At 39.1% G+C, this 21,740-nt stretch overlaps 2 protein-coding genes across 2 annotated transcripts in view; one reads left to right on the top strand and one right to left on the bottom strand.

The window, feature by feature from the left end:
• Nucleotides 1–21,740, bottom strand: part of CMSS1 (cms1 ribosomal small subunit homolog) — a 370,171-nt gene that overhangs the window by 234,882 nt on the left and 113,549 nt on the right. The window lies entirely within an intron of this gene.
• LOC311618179 (filamin A-interacting protein 1-like) overlaps nt 1–21,740 on the top strand; it is a 254,901-nt gene that overhangs the window by 164,285 nt on the left and 68,876 nt on the right. The window contains exons 2-3 of the mRNA XM_084875529.1: nt 18,340–18,592; nt 19,338–19,511. Coding sequence (XP_084731655.1) covers nt 18,350–18,592; nt 19,338–19,511 — 417 coding nt within the window. The 5' untranslated portion in view covers nt 18,340–18,349. The remainder of the gene's footprint in view (nt 1–18,339; nt 18,593–19,337; nt 19,512–21,740) is intronic.

Raw genomic sequence — 21,740 nt, 5'->3', positions numbered from 1 at the left:
CTCTAAAAGTGGAGCTCCAAAACTGTTCTTTGTGGCAATGCTGTTAAAATGAGGTCAAGGCTACTCTCTGTTCATTGAAATCATTTTCTCTCTTGGCTCCTGAGACACAGCTCAGTCATCTGCTTCTATGTCTCTGCTGGACACCCAAGCATTGGTGGCCCTCCTTCTTTTCTCTATCTCACTCCTTCTCCTTCTTTTTTTTTTTTTTAAAGAGACCTAATTCTTAAAATGTTTATGTACCCAATATTATGTCCTTTGTGCTATCATTTTAAATCTTTTATTATCACCATTTCTAAATATACAGAAAGTAAAAAAATAAAATAAAAAATAAAAAGCCTGTGTACCCATCACTCACCTTCAACAATCCTCAATACTTTGCCATACTTGTTTCTCTTTTACCTTCTGTATTTTTCCCCTCTGAAATATTTAATAGTAAAGCCTGGCTCTGGCTGGTGTTGCTCAGTTGGTTTGAGCATCGACCCTCCCAATAGAAAGTCGTGGGTTCAATTCCCAGTCAGGGCACGTACCTAAGGCTCCAGGTTCAATCTTCAGCCATGGAGGCAACTGATCAATGTATCTCTCACATCAATGTTTCTCTTTCTCTGCCTTTCTCCCTCTCTAAAATCAATATAAATAAATAAATAAATAAATAAATAAATAAATAAATGTAAAGTTTGGAACATCATGTCATTTTGCACTTAGGTACTTCATTATGTATCTAGAAAAATGAAAAAAAAAAACATTTTCTCACATAAATGCAATGCTATTAACATGTCTAACAAAATGAACAATAGCTTCTTACTATCATCTAATACAGCAGTTGCCAACTGGTGGTCTGTGGACCACTGGTGATCCGTGAGGTCTGAAAGGTTGGCGACGGCTGCTCTAATACATAGGCCACATTTAAATTTCCTTGTTCGTCTTTTCTCACATTCCACGAACAATCAACTACTACTTCCAAGGCAACTTTCTATGGCCTTGTTAATGACTTTCAAGGCTTTCTCTTGTCATTTTCTATCCTCTGGAAAGGGCCCCAAAATGTGTAAGCAATGTGACTGAATAAATTAGCTTAATATTTTCATTTTTTTTTTTTTTTACTCATTATATATTAAGAATGTTTCCCCAAATTATTAAATATTCTTTGAATACTTGACTTTTACTTGCGACCTATTTGGCCAGTATATAGATATTCCATGATTAATTTAATTATTTCTCATTATTTATTGGATACTTGTTGTTTCATCTTGACTATTACAAACAATTCTGTGATGAACAGCCTTAACTGTGCTCATAGTATACTTTCTATCCTCATCTTTCACCGATGAATACCTCCTTTGCTTCAGCTATAGGAATGATTTGTAGTCATTATACTGTGTTTTTCATCTACCTGCGATCTTATCCTCCAAGGCCCTACTTATCTTTGAGTTGCTTTCAATAATCCCTTGGCAAGTCAGTCATTTTATTTCAAATGCTCCCAAAGCATTTTGCATATTGGACATTTTTAATAATGTTTACTGGTACTTAGTAATGAGCTTCTATTTCTACCACACTAAGTTGTGAGTTTCCTAACACCTCAGTTTTTTCATCTATAAAATAAGAAGAATAATACCAACTCCATATGTCTGAAGTGGACAAAAATGATGTGAAGAATACAAAGTACGAATTATATTATCTTACAGATAATTGAAGCTTTACTAAAGTTAGTTTCCTTCTTTTTCTCTGTCAGACCAGACTTACATGCTGGGAGGTAAGGAGTTAAATTTTCCCCAGTTAAGCTGAGAATAATACTAAGTATATCAGAGATGCTGGGAAAGAAGCAAAATGGCTATAAAGCTCAGAACTATCTAGGGACTTTACCAGTTGTAACATTTTCTATTACACACAATCTCTCTATTCTGGTCACAGTCGTTAGATAAAAGAAAAGAAAGATGTCATGTTGGAATATATAGATGGGAACTATTGATGCCTGAATCTCTTATTCACCTCTGAGCTATTTTATTATGTTGGGTGGTCCTAGCCAAGAGGAGGTAAAAAAACGCTCAGGGTAACTAGTGGGTGAGGAAGAGATTGAGAAAGTTAAGAAAAATTTGTGGAAGAGTTTGGGTATTCTGAAAGGTGCATTTTTACCTTTCAGGATTCACATCTATGTAGAGCTAGAAAAACAGTGGTTTGCCTATGAACATGCAGTGTTGCTGTGGAAAACAGCAGCAGAGCTGTAGGCAAAAGACCTGGGTTCTAGAGCTGGTTCAGGGTATGATCATGGGCCTCAGTTGCAGAATAAGGGGATTGAACACAATTGGTTCCAGGAGCCGAAGGGACAAAAATTCAAAGAGAATAGAAAGGTTAAGTGACTGGCTCAATATCACTGTACTTCTAAGAAAAACAAGAGAGCAGAATTGGAAGAAATATTAAAGGTGATGTAGTTTGAAAACTGTTAAAAGAATCATGATTTTCAAGAGCTCTGATCTAGTGTTGGGAGTACTACATTTAAAAATGAATTTAAGACTACTTGGACTATATGAAAATAATTTTCTTTTTCTGGTCCATTCCACAAAGATCTGGAAAACATTCCCAGCCCAATGTCAACCTTAAATGAGAAAAGAATCTTTAAAGAGGCACTGATTTGTAATGGAAAACTTGGATAAATAAACTATTTATACTCTGAGATTTTTACATTTCTTTTTGTCCTTTCTTCAGAACACACAGCTAAGAAAAGCCATGATGTAAGTGTGTTCTATTAGACCTCATTGGCAGGCTGTTTATTCTGTATCTACAGCCTAGCAGCTTCTCTGACAGGCATACTTAATGGACAAGTAACCAAAGAATATATTCAAGAAAAATAAAAAAGTATGAGTTTTTTTTTTTTATTAGCATGAACCTGGAAAGAAAGAAGCACCAGAATTCCTAATTTTTTCATTTCTGTTCCAAGGTTTATCAGCCAAATTTATTTAAGCTTTCTGAATCTCAAATTTATCTTGAACACAGGGCACATAATTACCTATCTATTGATGTATCAAGCAATATTCACACTAAAGTTATTATAAACACTCATCTGATAAGCTGGAATAAATCTTCAAGAAATGCTTACTATCAAATTTCTAGATCTATACTTAAAATTCCAATGAGACTGAACATCAGAAGAACTACTGAGATCTCCCCTAAGTGTATACTCTGACCAATTCACTGTTTTTGTTGTGTTTAATATCTGGAAATTTTTGTCTAACTCTATGCATTTCTTTAAGAAACAATAGGCCTGCCCAGAGAGCGTGGCTCAGTGATGGAGCATCAATCTATGAACCAGGAGGTCATGGCTCAATTCCCAGTTGGGGCATTGGTGTGGGCTGGATCCCCAATGCAGGGTGTGTAAAAGGCAGCCAAACAATGATTCTCTCTCATCATTGAGGTTTCTATCTCTCTTTTCCTCTCTCTTTCTCTCTGAAATAAAGAACATATTTAAAAAAGAAAAAAGCAACACCAGGCTTAATAAAGAGTAGGTCTACAAGGATGTAATCAAAATGTGTATGTGAGATTGTATGCTGTTATGGAGAGATTCAACTAGGTGGTGTGAGGGAAATAGAGCCCTTCCCATTGAAGGACGACAGTGAGGCAAAAAGAGTACACTTGTTTGATTTAGCTCAGGAGGCAGAAGCAGGATAAAAGAATGAAGTTCCTGGGAGCTGGATTTCAGCTCACAAGGAAGCACTTCTGGATACTGAGAGTTGTGTAACAATTGAGTAGGTGATCATAGAACATAGTGAATGATTGGTGGGTGGGGAGTGAATAAAATGACTACTGTACTGCCTTCTACACCTCATTTTTTTTATTGTTCTTTTTCTTTAAAAAAAATATATTTTATTGATTTTTTTACAGAGAAGACAGGAGAGGGATAGAGAATTAGAAACATCAATGAGAGAGAGACATCGATCAGCTGCCTCCTGCACACTTCCTACTGGGGATGTGCCCACAACCCTGGTACATGCCCTTGACTGGAATTGAACCTGGGACCTTTCAGTCCGCAGGCCAATGCTCTATCCACTGAGCCAAACCAGTCCCGGCTATTGTTCTTTTTCTGTAACTTTGACATTCTCTTAGAACTAGAATCCTTGGGAATACAAATCTGAATCTCACATCCTCAAGTTTCATTACTTTCTATGAAGCTCTACCAATGCCCTCCCTACAAGGAAAAATAGTATTAAGAGAATGTTTCAATGTTCTTTTACTGAAAATGGAAGAAAAATATAAAGGTGGCCATGGCTAAATTAGGTTATCTGGTTGTCAGTGTGTCTTTTTTTAGCCATCAGATAGCTTTACTGCAGCTGGCTGAATTTAGTATCTTCAAATGTGGGTGATTAGGGCAATAAAAATAAAGAATTTTTTTGTTTTGTTTTAAGAGGAACCAAATAAAATACTCCACAGAATTTTTTTCCTAATGTGGCCATGCAAGCACAACCTGGCTGTTTTGCAACTGAGCGCTATTAATATCTATTTATAGCCAGTATTTTCATAGATGAATCACATTTACCATGAGACAGTTAATATTAAGAGCTCAACTAGCTCTGCTGAGAACCTCATAATCTTACTACATCTCTTTCCATTCCCCTTCTAGGGAACTAAGTTATAGCTTAATGGTTCCATGCAGAGAGAGGGAAAAATCTAAGTGGAAATGTAAATCTAGCAGACAGCCTGCTCCCTAAACCCAGCAAAACGTGGGATGTTAAACACGTTAAACTTCAGGCCCTGGGTCATTCCCCACTCTGTCCCTTGGAGTTGAGCAACCTACAGTTAGCATGGGTGGCTCTGCATTACGCAGCCATCTTGACATCAAAATAATTCACTCCCCAAATCTACCAAACCAAGTTTAAACAACACTGGTTTATAAAATCTCACATAAATCTCAAGTAAAAAAGAGGAGTGCAATGGGTGATTTCATGCATGTGAGGTGTAAGAGGGGAGGTTGGGATGAGGGAGAGCAGATATTCAGGTATTTATGATTAAAGGTTTTCAAAATTCAGTGACATTAACTGGAGATTCTATTAAATCTTGGGGATCTAGGGTCACTCCTTACCGGCACATGTCACATGCTCTCTCTCGCTCAAACTCTCTCTCTGAACTTTGTGTAGGCACCAGCACTACCACCCTGATTTTAATACTGATATTAATTTCTTTGTCTTTGCTATCTCCTACTAGAATTTCAACTCTTAATTTACCTTTTCCAAGCTTTTTCTTCCAGTCTTTACTTCAGGCTAAAACTCTTTAAAGTTAAACGAGATAATACACACAAACCACTTAAGACAGTGTCCAGTATGTGGTAAGAGGAACAGCTACTTTTATGATTAGATTCTCAGTACCATTTTTCTAAATTTCTAGCCAGTGGTTCACAGATGAGTCAGCTTTACCATGAGGCAGTTCTTACTCAGAGCCAACCAGTTCTACTAAGAACTACATGATTTAGTCCTTCAGTGAATTCCTGCTGAGGCCCAACTCTGTCAGACACTGCGGATATAAATATGAACAAAAGGGGCCCTATGCTCACAGGGCGCAAACAATAAACCTATGACCAGGAACCATTATTTCTATTTTACATCTGAAGGCTCAGGGAAGTTTAGTAACTTGTTCAAGGACACATAGTTAACAGACTGAAACCCTGATTTAAGCAAAGTTCCATCTGACTTCACAATCTTATACTCTTTCCATTATGCTATGCTTCTTGCCCCCCGATGCCAGCAAAAGGATTGAGAAAAGCACATAAAAAATAACAATCTATTCACATAATTTCTGCACATAAATAGAGTATGAAAACAAATCATAAAGACCAACTGATGAAAGGGCCAGTGAATTCATGTTATCCAGATTTTTGCGTAATTCTGGGTACCCAGACTTAATTGTACCCATATAAGTAAATGAGACATTAAATAGCCATATCAGTAAATGGGATATTAAATACCCATACCAATAAATAGGACATTAACCCAGATATGAAAAAAGCTAGTATAAATTATCTAGCATGATAATTGTCACAGTAGGTGCTTCAAATGTGTTTGTTGATTAATAATGCTGAATCAGGATTCTTCCTTATATGTGCCTTCTTATAAGATCCTAAGTAGATTCGGCATAATTATTTGCTGGACTCTGGAGCCAGACTGCCCAAGTTAAGACCCAGCTTTGCCATTTTCTAACAATACAACCTTCATCAAGTTATTTAATAGCAAATGGCTCCGTTTCCTCCTCTGCAAAATAAGGATAAATAAGTGTTTGTGAAGGCTAAATGAGTTAATCAAAGGAAAGCATTTAGAAAAGACATATTGGTAAGTACTGAAGAAATGAAAGCTGTCATTATTACTATTATTTTCTTCTTGAATCTAAGTAATTTTGATTGGCTATGTCAGTATCATATTATAGTAAATGATCAAGTCCCAAAACAATTTTTTTCCTTGGGGCTTAAGTTCCTTATATAAAAACATCCTCCTTTCCACCATTCAAACAGGAAAACAAACAGGTACATACAGATTAAATCGGGTCTAACAGTACCTGATTATGCACAAAAAGCAATTTTTGATATGTAAGATTAATAAAGAAAAAAATTTAAATATATTTTTATTGATTTCAGAGAGAAAGGGAGAGGGATAGAGAGATAGAAACATCAATGATGAGAGAGAATCATTGATTGGCTGCCTCCTGCATTCCCCCTACTGGGGATTGAGCCCGCAACCCGAGTATGTGCACTTGACTGAAATCGAACCCCGGACCATAGAGTGTTGGCCTGTTAGTCTTCAGGCCAACACTCTATCCACTGAGCCAAACCAGCTAGGGCAAGACATTTTAACTTTTAGTAAGGAGTTAGCTGTGTGTGTGTATGTGTGTGTATGTTGAATAGGTAGAATAGGCTGTTATTTACATTTGGTCATTTCCTGTTAACTAAATTAAGTAAATAATTGCAATTTCTTTTACTAGTCCTTCTTCAGCATGGACACATCCTTACCAAGGTCTACCACAATTCCAAACAGCTTAAACCCAAGAAAAACCGACTGAGGTCACCACAAAGAAAAACAAAGAAGAATCTCCTCTCAGGGCCAGCTGCACTGCACTTGTATCCATAGAGACTAGACAACAGGGAATCACAGAATTCTAAAGCGGGAAGTCCCATGGCTGCCGAGATCATCTAGTCCCAGGCCCAAATCCTGCAGTCAGGGGATCTGTTAAGGGATGAGGAACAGGGTAGAGGTCAATGGAAAGAACCTCAGATCCTTGTTCAATCATAAATGACCTTGTGGAGCCAACCTAACCCAATATCCTCATTTTATAGGACAACCCACAGTTTGGCTAATTAAATGCAGAGCTAGGGATCAGAAGCCAGGTTTCCTGATTACTAGGTTAGCATTCTCATACTCCTGAAGGCTGCCATTCTATGGCTATGCTAGTCACTGATAAAAAAACACATTAGGCTGTGTTAAACTGACAACTAAGCAGTTTTTCTCCTTGCAAAAACATCAGGAATTATGTCACTGCCGGCACTTTATGAAAAGAGTAAGGCATCATTTATATAAACAAAAGCAACTTTCAATCCCCTTTTCTCTTTTTCTTGTAACCTGAAAATCTAAAACCACTGTTGCTATTATAAATTTTTTCTTTTTTCTCAGTATGCACCTGTGGGCCAAGCCCAGATACATCAAAAATTTGCCAAGAGAAACAATGAAGTAATTGATAATACAAAGTATAAGAGTGTCATGAAATTCATGTCTTTGTTCTCTTTCTCTAGATAGTTAATTGCTGATCATTTTGTGGTTGTTGGCAGAAGGGCAAGGAAACCTCACCACTGTAAACATGTGGAAACACACACTCTTCAGTGGACCAGAGGTCTGCACACGATGGGTCTGTTCACAAATCCAACATGCATGTCAGCAAGAATGTTGATGCTACTATCCTAGCCCCAAAGAGGAATGGTAGTCTCAGAAAAACTCTAATCACTTTAAAAAGAATAAACACAGTATAAAAATTGTTTTAGTTCATGCTTTTTACAAATATAAATATCATCATTGGCAAATGACTTGCTCTCTCCTGGAGGATTTCACCTACCCCACTTTAAGAGTGGGGCAAGAGAAGCTAGGATATAGAGAGTTCCATTGGTTTTCTGCATCAGTTTAGGGTAGCCTTCAATTCAAAGGAAAGGGCCTGACTTATGAGCAAAGCTTAGCAAACTACCCTGCTAAATAGAGCTTACATTACCTTACCTTGGAATTCTGGAAGGCATACAAAAGATAAAATTAGTGGTGGCAGAGAAATACTTATTAATTAGCAACAGAATACAAGATGATTCTTGTCAGTAAGCTACTATTCCACATATGAATATGTAAATAAGAGGAAAACATAGTAATGCATAATATAAATCATAAAAATAAACTTATACTTCTAGGAAACTAAATGAAGTAAAGAACCAAATAGATTTTATTCCTCTTTTAAACTAGACTTTTATAGTAGGTGTGGTATACCTAGTTTAACAAAACGTCTGCAGTTAACTCTTTTTGAAAATATAATTATTTTTATTGATTTTAAAAAGGAATGGAGAGGGATAGAGAGATAGAAACATCAATGATGAGAAAGAATCATTGATTAGCTGCCTCCTGCATGCCCCCTACTGGGGAACAAGCCCACAACCCAGGCATGTGTCCTTGGCTGGAATTAAACCTGGGACCCTTCAGTCTGCAGCCACTCTATCCACTGAACCAAACCAGCTAGGGCTGCAGTTAATTTTTTTCTTTAAAAAAATATTTTTATTGATTTCAGAGAGGAAGGAAGAGGGGGAGAGAGATAGAAACATTAATGATGAGAAAGAGTCATTGATTGGCTGCCTTCTACAGGACCCTACTGGGGATAGAGCCAGCAACTCAAGCATGTGCCCTTGGCTGGAATTAAACCTGGGACCCTTCAGTCTGCAGGCTAACACTCTATCCACTGAGCCAAACCTGCTAGGGCTGCAGTTAACTTTTTTCTTTAAAAGAAAATATTTTTATTGACTTCAGAGAGGAAGGAAGAGGGAGAGAGAGATAGAAACATTAATGATGAGAAAGAGTCATTGATTAGCTGCCTTCTACAGGACCCCACTGGGGATAGAGCCCAAAACTCAGGCATATGCCCTTGGCTGGAATTGAACCTGGAACCCTTCCGTCTGCAGGCTAACACTCTATCCACTGAGCCAAACCTGCTAGGGCTGCAGTTAATTCTACATTTTTCTGCAATGTAACTTTGAAGAAGTGGAATCTATTTCTCCACTTCTTGAATTGGGATAACCTTGTAATGTTCTTTCACTAATAAAAATGAAACCTGGAGTTTCTGCTCTTACATTCTTGGAATGCTGCTCTGAGACCACCATGTGGGAAAGACCACCAGAGGTTCAGAATCTTTGTACAGCAGAGATGAGATGACCAGCCTAACTAATTGGCAGTCAGATATGTGAGTGAGCCCATCCCAGACCATCCAGTTCAGCTCAGCTGCAGGATGACTGAAGTTGCAGAGTGAGTCAGAATTTTGAGCCATTGTTGTTTAGGCTCTACCTAAGTTTTGGCTACAAAGTAGCAGAAGCAAACCAGCCTTGTTGAATACTCATTATGTATGAAGCACCAGGTCAGATACATTATGAGAGACATAAAATAATATTAATAATATTGAATGGAATACATTGATAACCCTAGCCCTGTCCTTCATATGTGAACTAAAAATTAAGTGGCATGCAATACTTATCTGTTTTAAACATACCTAATCCTGGGAGTACATAAATGATAATGTTATCACCGATAAGGGCTTAATCTCCAACATCTACAGGGAATTCATACAACTTAAAAAAATGAAGATAAACAATCCAATCAAAAAATGTGCAACGAACCTATAGATACTTTTCGAAAGAAGACAGAAGGAAGGCCAAGAGGCATATGAAAACATGCTCAAATTCATTAATCATCTGAGAAATGCAAATAAAAACGACAATGAGGTACCATCTTACACCTGTCAGAATGGTTATCATCAACAAATCAACAAATGACAAGTGCTGTCGAGGATGCTGAGAAAAAGAGTGCTTGTGCACTGCTGGTGGGAATGCAGACTGGTGCAGCCACAGTGGAAAGGAGTATGGAGTTTCTTCAAAAAACTGAAAATGGAACTCCCATTTGACCCAGTGATCCCACTTCTAAGAATATATCCCAAGAAACTAGAAACACCAATTAGAAAGGACATATGCACCCCTATGTTCATAGCAGCACAATTTACCATAGCTAAGATTTGGAAACAGCTTAAGTGCCCATCAGCAGATGAGTGGATTAAAAAACTGTGGTACCACCGAAACCGGTTTGGCTCGGTGGATAGAGCATCGGCCTGTGGATTGAAAGGTCCCAGGTTCGATTCCGGTCCAGGGCATGTACCTTACTTGCGGGCATATCCCCAGTGGGGGGTGTGCAAGAGGCAGCTGATCGATGATTCTCTCTCATCGATGTTTCTAACTCTCTATCCCTCTCTCTTCCTTTCTGTAAAAAATCAACAGCATGGATAGAACAGGAGAGCATTATACTAAGTGAAATAAGCCAGTCAGAAAAAGATAAATATCACATGATCTCACTCATTTATGGAATATAATGAACAACATAAACTGATGAACAAAAATAAATCCAGAAATAGAAAAACATTGATCAGACCATTAAACCTCAGAGGGAAGGTAGGGGAGGGTGGGGGTAAGGAGAAGAGATCAACCAAAAGACTTGTATGCATGCACATAAGCCTAACCAACAGGGGAGTGAGGGCATGAGAGGGGGAGGAGGCGGGCGGTAGAGGGGTAATGGGGGAATAAGGACAATTATGCAGTGCCATAATCAATAACAAAATTTAAATAAATAAATAAATAAATAAATAAATAAATAAACCTAATCTGCCCTAGCAGGTATGGCTCAGTGTATAGAGCCTTGGCCTGTGGACGGACGGGTCTCAGATTCGATTTTGTTCAAGGGCACATACCTTTACCTCTACCAATCGAGGTGTTTCTCTGTGTCCCTCCCACTCCCTTTCAGTCTTTCTAAAAATCAATGGAAAAAAATTCAGGTGAGGATTAAAAAAAAACAACAACACTGAATAAATAAATAAGAAAAAAAATAATCTATATTAACAATCATCCATATTTCTATAAAAGCCAGAGCAAGGGCCTTTCTGGAATATTCAAGACAATCTAGTGAGGTGAGAGAAAAAGAATGATAACTTATTTTTAGTAAATATTTTTTCTGCTTGATTCTTCACGTTTCCATAAAGTACGTTATATACATGGTCTCATAAGGTACATAGCACATCTTACTAATAAAAGCATATGTGGTCCTCATGCCCTCATGTTGTCATAATCCATCACCAGGAGATGGGTCCCAGCGGCTCCTCCTTGCAGCCTGGAGGTGGGTCCCGGCGGCTCCTCTGCATGGCCCAGAGATGGGGCCGAGAGGTGCATTGGGGCAGCAATCTGGGACTTGGGGCCGTCTCTCGTCTCTTGGCACGGGTGGGGTTCTAGGTCTCGTGCGCTGTGTCACTAGTGTTATATATGACTACAGGCCTGGTGCACAAAATTCGTGCATGGGGGAGGGGGGGATCCCTCAGCCTGGCCTGCACCCTCTTCAATCAGGGACATCCTTCTCACAATCTGGGACCACTGGCTCCTAACTGCTTGCCTGCCTGATCGCCCCGAAACTGCCACCCTGATGGCCTGGTTGCCCCCAACTCCTCCCCTGCCAGCCTGGTCACCCACAACTAACTGTCCTTGTGCCAGCTGGTTGCCCCACAACTGCCCCCCTTCCAGCCTGGTCACCCCCAACTGCCCCCCTGCTAGCCTGGTTGCCCCCTAACTGCCTCTCTGCCAGCCTGGTCACCCCCTAACTGTCTAGAAGGAAGTCGGACATCCAGAAGATGGCCAGTCGACCTGGTCTAATTAGCATATTACTCTTTTATTAGTATAGATAGTATGTGAACATTATTTATAAACACATAATTATATACATTATATGGTTTTCTATAGTTCTAGCCGCCATACAAAAATAATATCTTCTATGATTTGCTTTTCTCAGATACATGAATCTTTCCCTAGCTACCTAAGGAATAGTCAGTGATAGCTATTGTCACAGATCATTGTTCGTCTGTATTGTTATTGATAAACAGTCACTTCAGCAAGGCTATAAGCACTTTTCAGATAGGGTATCTGTAACCATCTGTCTCTGGCAATAGAGCATAATGACATTATGGCATGATTTTTAAAAGTACATGTTCTAGAGCCAGGTTGCCTGGATTAAAATCCCAGTTCTACCACTTATTAGCTGTGCAACCTTCAGTAATTAATCTGTGCTTTCATTTCTTTGCTGTAATTGGATATAACAATTATTTCCTACCTCATAGGGTTGCTATGAGACTAGAATGAGTTAATACATGACAAATGCTTCAAAGAATGCCTGGCACCATAGTAAGTATTACCTATAATCATCATTTCCCCCCTCCCCACACACACACACTACCATCATCACTACCACATCATTTTTCTATCTCTCATGTCTAATAGAATAAATGTTTGATGGAGGGAAGTGAGAAGACCATGGATTATAGAGCAAACACATTATGTGACTTGTTAACATTTTGAAAGTGACTGTTAATCAATTTCTCCAGAAAGGTAGTATTAACTGCAAGGCAAGTGGCTCACTAGTATTAGCTGATAATTGGTGTGTTACTGACAAATAAAACATGTAAATAATAAGCATGTAAGACAATAAACACCTTCAAGTTCTGCTTTTATAGCCTGATAATAGCAAGGCTGTAAAACAATTCTTAGCTGAAAATTATTACTGGGGATTTTTTTCCTGAAGCACTATATTTTGAAAATGTAATCTCTCCCTTGCTGGAAATCATCAGACACAGGTTTACTAAGTATTCAAGTGCAGCATTTAGATTTCTATGGATTGTCTGTAAGATTCAGACTTACAAATCCATCTCTTCTAAATACACTATTGATAATCCTATGCTAGAAGCAAAGCACAATGGCAAAAATTGTTATATATCATAGTGGAGAGAGGTTACAGAGATCATCTCCCTACGTGCCTCAATTCACTGATTAGGGTACTGAGCCCAGAGAGGGTCAGTGTCTTAAGTAAGTCCCATAGTGGACAGAATTCTTTTCCTTTGACTTCTGTCTAGTTTAATGTACTTCTCATAACCTCATAGTTTTAGAAGCTATCTCCATAAATCTTTGGAGTAAAAGTGTGTCATTGTGTTAAGAGAATTAAGGAAGCCACACCATAAATAACCAACTTAGTGCATGACACATAGTGAGCTTCCAACAAATGCTTGTGGAGGCCTAGATGGCTGGCTGTGAAGTCCTCAAGACCAGACACTCGGGTCTTTCAAGTGGTGCCAGCAAGCTGAGGCTGGTGGGAAGAATCACTTCATAACAGGAAACCCAGCAAAGACACAAAGTCATTCAAAAATCATTTCCCCCCCTGTAATGATGTCTCATATCTCATTTAATAACAGAAATAATCAAATCAACTTGTTTTTCTTCTGAGTATTCCCCAAAACTATAAAGGTCCTATAGATTCACTGTAAAATTTTTAAAAACAAAAATAAATTAATAATCCTACATAATAAAAGGCTAATATGCAAATAGACCAAACAGCTGAACAAGTAAACAACCAATTGCTATGATGTGTGCTGACCACCAGGGGGTAGGCGTGGAACATGGCGGGCGTTGGCTGCGGCTGAATGTTGGAACAGGTGTGCAGGGATGCCAGACCGAGGTGAGGTGCCGGTCTGGGGTGAGCCTCTGGTGATTACTGAAAATTCTTTGCTCCTGCACACTGCGGTCCTGCCCAGCATTTGCACTACTGCTGGCCCTGTCCCCACTTGCACCTGCCGCCAGAGCTGCCACTCACACCCACTGCCAGCTCCTGTGCTGGCCCTGATTGCCCCTGAGGGCTTTTCCATCTCCCTCTGCTCCTGAGGGGCAATCAGGGCAGCAGCTGTTGCTCACACCCACTGATGATGCTGGTCCCATTCTCACTAGCTGCTGGTGCTGGCCTCAATTGCTCTGCGCTGTCAGTGGGTGTGAGTGGGACTGGCACAGTCAGCACATGAGAGCAACAGCAGTGGGAGGAGGGCTTCCGGCAGACAAGGGACCAGGGTCCACAGCAGGAGGGGCTGGGTGGGAATGTAGAGGATGTGCTGAGACCTGCCCCTGTGCCCACTGCAGCTTTGATCCCACAGTTCCTTTCAAGGTGCACAAATTCATGAACTGGGCCCCTAGTCCTATATAATAAAAGGCTAATATGCAAACTGATCGAATAGTGGAATGACAGGTTATTATGACTTGTATACAGACCATCAGGGGCAGAAGTTCAAAGCAGGATCTGTTCCTTGGTGGTCAGTGTACTCCCTCAGGGGAGTACTGCTCAGCCAGAAGCTGGGCCGGTGGCAGGCAAGTGAAGCGTTGGTGGCAGGAGCCTCTCCTGCTTCCACAGGCCTGCTCCCCAAGCTGGCAGTCAGATAACCTCATGAGGGGTCCTGGACTGCAAGAGGGCTTAGGCCAGGCTGAAGGATCCCCTTCCCTCATACCGACCTACACCCTCTCCAATCTGGGATTGGGCCTAAATGGGCAGTCGGACATCCCCTCACAATTCGGGACTGCTGGCTCCTAACCACTCACCTACCTGCCTGCCTGATTGCCCCTAACCGCTTCTGCCTGCCACACTGATCACCCCCAAACTGCTCCCCTGCCAGTCTGATTGACGCCTAACTGCTCCCCTGTCAGCCTGATTGCCCCCAACTGCCCTCCCCTGCTGGCTCAATTGCCCCCAGCTGCCCTCCCCTGAAGGCCTATTTGCTCCCAACTACCCCTCCTGCCGGCCTGGTTGCCCCACACAGCCTGCTGTTCAGTCGTTTGGCCGTCCATCACTAACCCCCCTACTGGGCTTGTTGCCCCATGCAGCCTGCTGTTTGGTCATTACTGTTACTGTGATGGCATCCTGGACAATTTGCATATTCCTCTATTATTAATATAAATAATAGATAACATTTGTTGAGTGCTAATTTTGTGCCACCCATGTTGCAAATATTTGACATGTGTTGACTTTTAATCCTCTCAGCAACTTTAGGTTACAATTATACTACACTACTATTATCCCCATTTTACAAATGAAAAAACTGAAGCACAGAAATATTAACTAACTTGCCAAAAGTTTTATATCCAATAACTAATGGATTTGAGCTCAGTGTGGTTCCAGAATCCATGGTTTTAACAACCCTTTTATAGTGTCACTGTTCAAGTTTTGGTTTCCAATACAAAGTAATTTTTTTAAAGAAACTGACTTAAAAATTTATAAATTTAACTAAGTTAAAATTTAAAAGTCCTATACCATAAAAGACATAGTAAAGTGAAATTACAATTTACAGACTAGAAAAGATAAGAGCAAAACATTTAATCAACACAACAGTAATTTATAGAATATGCAATTAATTCCTATAAATCCATAAAAAGACAACAGATACAAAAAAATGCACAGAAACCAAGAAAATAAGCAATTTATAAAAAAATCCCAACACAGAAAAGGATGTTCACCTCACTAATAATTACAGGGTGAAAATTTTAAATTTTACTTATCAAACTGGGGAACATTATAAATTTAATAACAGCACGTGTTGATGAAGATATGGAGCCATGGCTGAGACCAGTCTGGCTCAGTGGATAGAGCGTAGGCCTGCAGACTGAAGAGTCCTGGGTTCGATTCTAGTCAAGGGCGTGTACCTTGGTTGTGGGCACATCCCCGGTGGGGGGTGTGCAGGAGGCAGCTGTTCGATGATTCTCTCTCATTGATGATTCTGACTCTCTTTCCCTCTCTCTTCCTCTCTGTAAAAAAATAAATAAAATATGTTTTTTTTAAAAAAGATATGGAGCAATGAGAACTCTCACACTCTGCTATAAATTGACATTCTATTAAGGAGAGCAATAATCCCTAGTACTGTTGAGAACACACATACTCAACATTCCAAAAATTACAATCTTATTCCCTAAAGAATATTCCATAGAGAATTAATGTACATGAGAAAAAAATGTACAAGAATGTTCAAAGCAGCATTTTTTCTAATATGCAAAAAAATGTAAACTATTTTAATTTCTATCAATAGTAAAACATGTAAGTAAATGGTGGACTATTCATATAATGAAATAGTATAAAGATATTAAAACACAAAAGTAAAATGGAACAAGGAAGAATCTTATATATAATAAAGAGGTAATATGCAAATTTACCCTCACACCCTCCCATAAGATGGCGACCTTCACATATGGTCAAAGATAGCCGCCACAAGATGGTCTGCAGGGGAGGGCAGTTGCAGGGGACAAGGCTGGAGGGGAGGGCAGTTGGGGGAAACCAGGCTGGCAGGGAGGGCAGTTAGGGGTGACTGGGCCAGCAGGGGAGGGCAGTTGGGGGTGATCAGGACAGCAGGGGAGAAGTTAGGCGTTGATCAGGCTGGCAGGAGAGAGGTTAGCGGGTGATCAGGCTGGCAGGCAGAAGAGGTTAGGGGCAATCAGGCAGGCCAGCGGTTGAGAGCCAGTAGTCCTGAGCCAGCAGTTCCAGATTGTGAGAAAGATGTCCAACTGCCCATTTAGGGATCAGGCCTAACCTGACAGCTGGACATCCCCCGAGGGGTTCCCAGATTGGAGAGGGTGCAAGGCTGGGCTGAGGGATACCCCACTCTGTGCATAAACTTCGTGCACTGGGCCTTTAGTATATGATGAAAAGGCATGTTTTAGAAACCAATGTTATTCATACAAAGTTTAGAAATATACAAAGAAAAACTATATATTGGTCAGCAATATGTATACATGTTTTAAAAAGTATAAAACATGCATGTGTATGATACATGTCAAATTAAAGATCATTATTTCTGGGATGGAAAGAGTAGAGAGTAGATTAAGGAAGAGATATGTAAGGGGCTGCAGCTGTATCTATAATATTTTACTTAAAAATATTTCCTAATGTATATAGTAAATTAAGAGTTTACGAATTTATATGATAGCATGTAGTGTGATTCACTATATTTTTTCATACTTTGCTGTATACTCAGTACTTTCAGATTTTTAAAGAAATATTATTAAAAACTAAAACATTAATGATTATTAAAGTTTCATGATTTGTAGGGTTGAGTAAAATTAATAATCTGTACATTATTGAAGCAGACTATAAGCTTAATTAATATCTCTTTTCATGAGAAATTTCAAAAGTACCGGTAGACCAATTTTTCTTGCTATTATAAATTACTCGGGATAATCATATACAGGCAGTCCTCGGGTTACACTGGAGTTCCATTTCTATGGCGCAAGGTAACTCGATTTTCGCCTTAAGTTGGAACCCACCTACATAAGCACCTACGTCACTCACATGGAGCACATACACAACAGTAATGAAGTGAACCAGTAAAAAAAAAAAAAAAAAGTAAAAGAAAGATAATTCCTGACTTTTACTTGTGGTAAATAAATAATAAAAACATAAAGAACAATATGCACATAGGTTGAAATGAAGGAACTTTTTTTTTTAAAATAAATAAATGGGAGATGGCTATGTAACCACAAAAAGACATAAGTCGAGTCCAACGTAACCTGAGGACTATCTGTAATCAGATGTAGAGCTAATATATTATTTTGTTTCTATAATGACCAACAACTATAGGAGATGAGAGGTCCTAAATATAACTGTTTACTTATCCAAGGATAGACCTGGAATTTTAGCAGAAGGTCAGGGATACAGCCAGGGACCAAGCCCTCATTCTTTTAATATTAGACTTTGCCATCACAACAAAATAACCCAAAATATTTTGTAGCAATAATTCTATCTTAATGTCCTAAGGCTAAGAAAATAAATAAATAAATAATGCAAAGGAAATACCATAATGTGAATCTGCAGAAAGTTAGAACAATTAGCCTATTTATCACTTATCATTACTTAAGTAAGCACTTAGGCTGTGGTTAGAGGTTTAACCTGGGACCCTGAGGTTGAATGTTTGGCAGATGAACTTCAAATATAGTCTGTTTACCCATGGACATAAGTGGCCTTAATCAAAGCAGAACACATTTTTAAAAAATGTTCATTTCAAAAACGTAAGAGTACATATAAATAAGACTGTGATTTATGAATCTGCTAATGCTGTTCTCTTCTGTAGACTTTAGAAAGGTTTTGAGCCTTTGGCTGCAGTAAATACAGCAGTGCAGACTTGTTAAAGCAGTAATAGGTACCCTTATTAAAAATTCTACTTTCATTAAGAGTTACAAATTATCTTCCTTCTTTCCAGTCTGTAAAGAATGCGTTCCAGAAGCAGTGACACAGAGGGCTCAGCCCTGAAGCAATTTCCAAGACACAATAAAGACCACAGCTTCCAAGCGCCTGAAGACATGAAGCAGAAACAGCAAGACAAAGACACCACCAGTGAGTCGAATGCAATCCTTCTACATCCTACATCACACAATGGTAATGGCCACCAAGGAAAAGACCTTTCAAGAGATGACCTATTATTTCTTCTAAGCATTCTGGAAGGAGAACTGCAGGTCAGCTGATTTCGAATTAAACCCCTCATGCTTCAAAGGCAAGGCTGCTTGTGAATTTGGTGTGCATATATAAACATGTATATCTATGGTCAATACTTGTCTGTACATGAAAGGAAGTGTAAGTATACATACACACAGTTCTCCTCTGCCAACTTGAAGGGCAATTAATCACATCTAAAAGGGATGTTGTATGACATGCGAATGGCATGCACGTTATGAAAGGTCATATCCTCTGTCCATTCTGCTCATAAGCTTCGGTGCACAGGCACGTATAGGTACCAACAATGCCAGCTGACTTCTGGATTAGTTTAAATAACAATAAATGTTTTTGTACCTGATGTGAACTGGCTCTTAGACTTGCCCTGGCATCATTAACCTACATAAAAAACTAAAACAGCTGCTACACATATAGGAAACTGTTATTTCCTAACTCTGAAAATGTACTAGTAAATGCCAGTCCATTGAGGGGTATCATATTACAATATCTGCTTGTCAAACACAATAAAAAATGTAGGTTTTCTAAAGTTGTATAGTGATTACTTTTTAAAACATTATTAATATGTAATTAGATTGTAAGAAGAATGAAGGGACATAGTTTTGCTACTTTTTCTAAAAGGTACTATAACTAAATATAATTTGATTATATTTAAAAGTGAAATAAAAAATACTCAACTCTAATAAGAAATCACTTTTGGAGACTACTGGTAGATAAAGTGGCTTTCTGAAATGCCTTTTGTTGCTTCAGGCTCGAGATGAAGTCATAAGCATTTTAAAGGCTGAGAAAATGGACTTGGCTTTGCTGGAAGCTCAGTATGGGTTTGTCACTCCAAAAAAGGTGTTAGAGGCTCTTCAGCGAGATGCTTTTCAAGCCAAATCTGCCCCTTGGCAGGATGACATCTATGAGAGACCAATGTCTGAGGTATGTGCCATATCAGGGGTGTGCACCTGGGAGGTGGAAGAAGTTCACAAGCTAGCTAAGCACTAGGCCTGGCAGTTGAACATGACACACAACTCCTTTTTGATTAAAGTTTAGCATTCTAAGACATTTAAAATCTACCAAAAATATATAAATACTACATGTTCTACAGGAAAGTAAAAGAGAATAAATCATGGCTAAGATGGTTTCATTTGTCCTTCCTTCTCCTTCTCCTTCTTCTTTTTTACTGGAAGTAGAACTCTTAATTGTTGATTTTTAAAGGACATATTTATTTATTTATTTATTTATTTTGTTATGGACATTGATTTCTTTTTATTTTATTTAGGTTTGCTTCTTGACACCAAACTGAAACCTAACAAATGCAAGAGAATTTCTGTTTCTTCTCACTTTCTCTCTCTCTCTTTCTTTACACACACACACACACACACACACACACACACACATACTCACACACGCACACATGCATGCACACACGCACACGTGGGTCTGTCTGAACTTCTTTTGGGGGACTTGAATGCTATTTAGGTTACAATAAAAAAAAAACAAAAACGATGAAGTATGCTCTTGCTAGTGTGGCACAGTTGGTTGGAGCATTGCCCATACATCAAAAGGTCGAAGGTTTGATTCACTGCTAGGATAGATAACCAGGTTGAGGGTTCCATCCCTGGTCAGGTTGCAGTTCCATACCTGGGTACATGCAGAAAGCAACTGATAGATGTTTCACCCTCACATCCCCACTCTCCCCACTTCTCTCTAAAGTAAAAAACAACAAAAAAAAGTCCTTAGGTATTAAAAAAACAAATGAAGTTCAACCACAGAGATTAATTTCTTTGAAAACATTAAGGCATTATGTCATAGAAATTTTGAACATGAATAGTAATGATCTAAAGATCTGCCCAAGAAACAGTTTAGAAAAAACAAATATTTTAGATTAGTGCATATCCTCCTTTTCCTTCGAAAGTTTAATGGCAGCAGAGACCTCTCACCAGCAATGACAACAGCAAAGATGAGCAGTACCAACAGGGCCACCACTACACAAAGTTGTGGACTGCTTTCTCTTTTACTTTGCTGACATTTCTGAAACTCTTTGACATCCTTACTTTATTCTTCTGTTTTCCTTTGAAACCTCAATGGAAATTTTCATAATTTTTCATTTTTATAAAAAGGAAACAACTAAGACCATGAGTTAAGGCTGGAGAGAGTGAAAATAAGTTTTGGACTAATTTCCCTCACATACACTCTGGCAACCCACCTCAGCACTGACCTCCAATGTCCTTGCTATTCTCGTCTTGGGTGTCTCATGAGAGAAGATTAGCGTATTGCCAAATTGTGAAGGAGTTTGGTCATATGAATCTGCTTTTCTAAGGGGTGAGGATGAGACCACCCAAAGTCTGTTAACTTATGCTTTAATCCGAATTTTAAACAAGAGGAGCTAAAGCTGCAAGTCAGTAGTGCTAAAATTGTATCCAGGATCCCAACACAATGACTGTGAAGCAGCATGAGATACAAATTCCCCAACCCATATGAGCACAAATGCTAATTAAAAATATAGTACATATCCTGACAAAACTCCACAAATGACACAACCCCTCAACACTTCAGTGTAAAATGAAACAACATGTTTCCAAACTTATGCTGAAATCTGTAGGACAAAGTTTTGTTACAAAAAAATTTCACTGCACACATGCAAAACTGGAAACACCCTGACTCTCTCTATAAATGCTTGTCCCTGAAAGTTATCCATAAGTTAGCACTGCTTCACAAATTCAACCTTCTTTGATTACTCCCCCAACAAGTACCCCTTCTCACACACTCACACACACACACACACACACACACACACACACACACACTTCTCACATTCCCACCTCCAACATCTGCCCACTTTCTTCTCTTGCCTTCTAGTTTCCCCTTATATATTTGTCTCTCCTCACCTGTCAGTCTTTCCTGGAGGTCCTCATAACTCTACCTACCCAACAACCCAGTTGTCTACCCTCTTCCTACATCTAATGGAAGTAACAGGTGAAAGGAAGATATCCAGAAAATAAACAGTAAAGGGGAATTCTAACAAGAGTTCCCTAGATAGAGCTGAAGAAAAGAGAGGACAGCATTCTTACTAAGACCGTCTGTGACTGTACCCTAAGGATGTGCATGCTAAGAAAATAATCTGCTTTCTCCCATTGCAGGGTATAAACTTCTTCCCACCTTTTA

The sequence above is a fragment of the Pipistrellus hanaki genome (assembly GCF_964339955.1).
Source record: "Pipistrellus hanaki genome assembly, chromosome: 2".
Classification (NCBI taxonomy): domain Eukaryota; kingdom Metazoa; phylum Chordata; class Mammalia; order Chiroptera; family Vespertilionidae; genus Pipistrellus; species Pipistrellus hanaki.
Note: the sequence above shows the minus strand (reverse complement) of the source record. Positions and strands in the feature narration are given on the sequence as shown.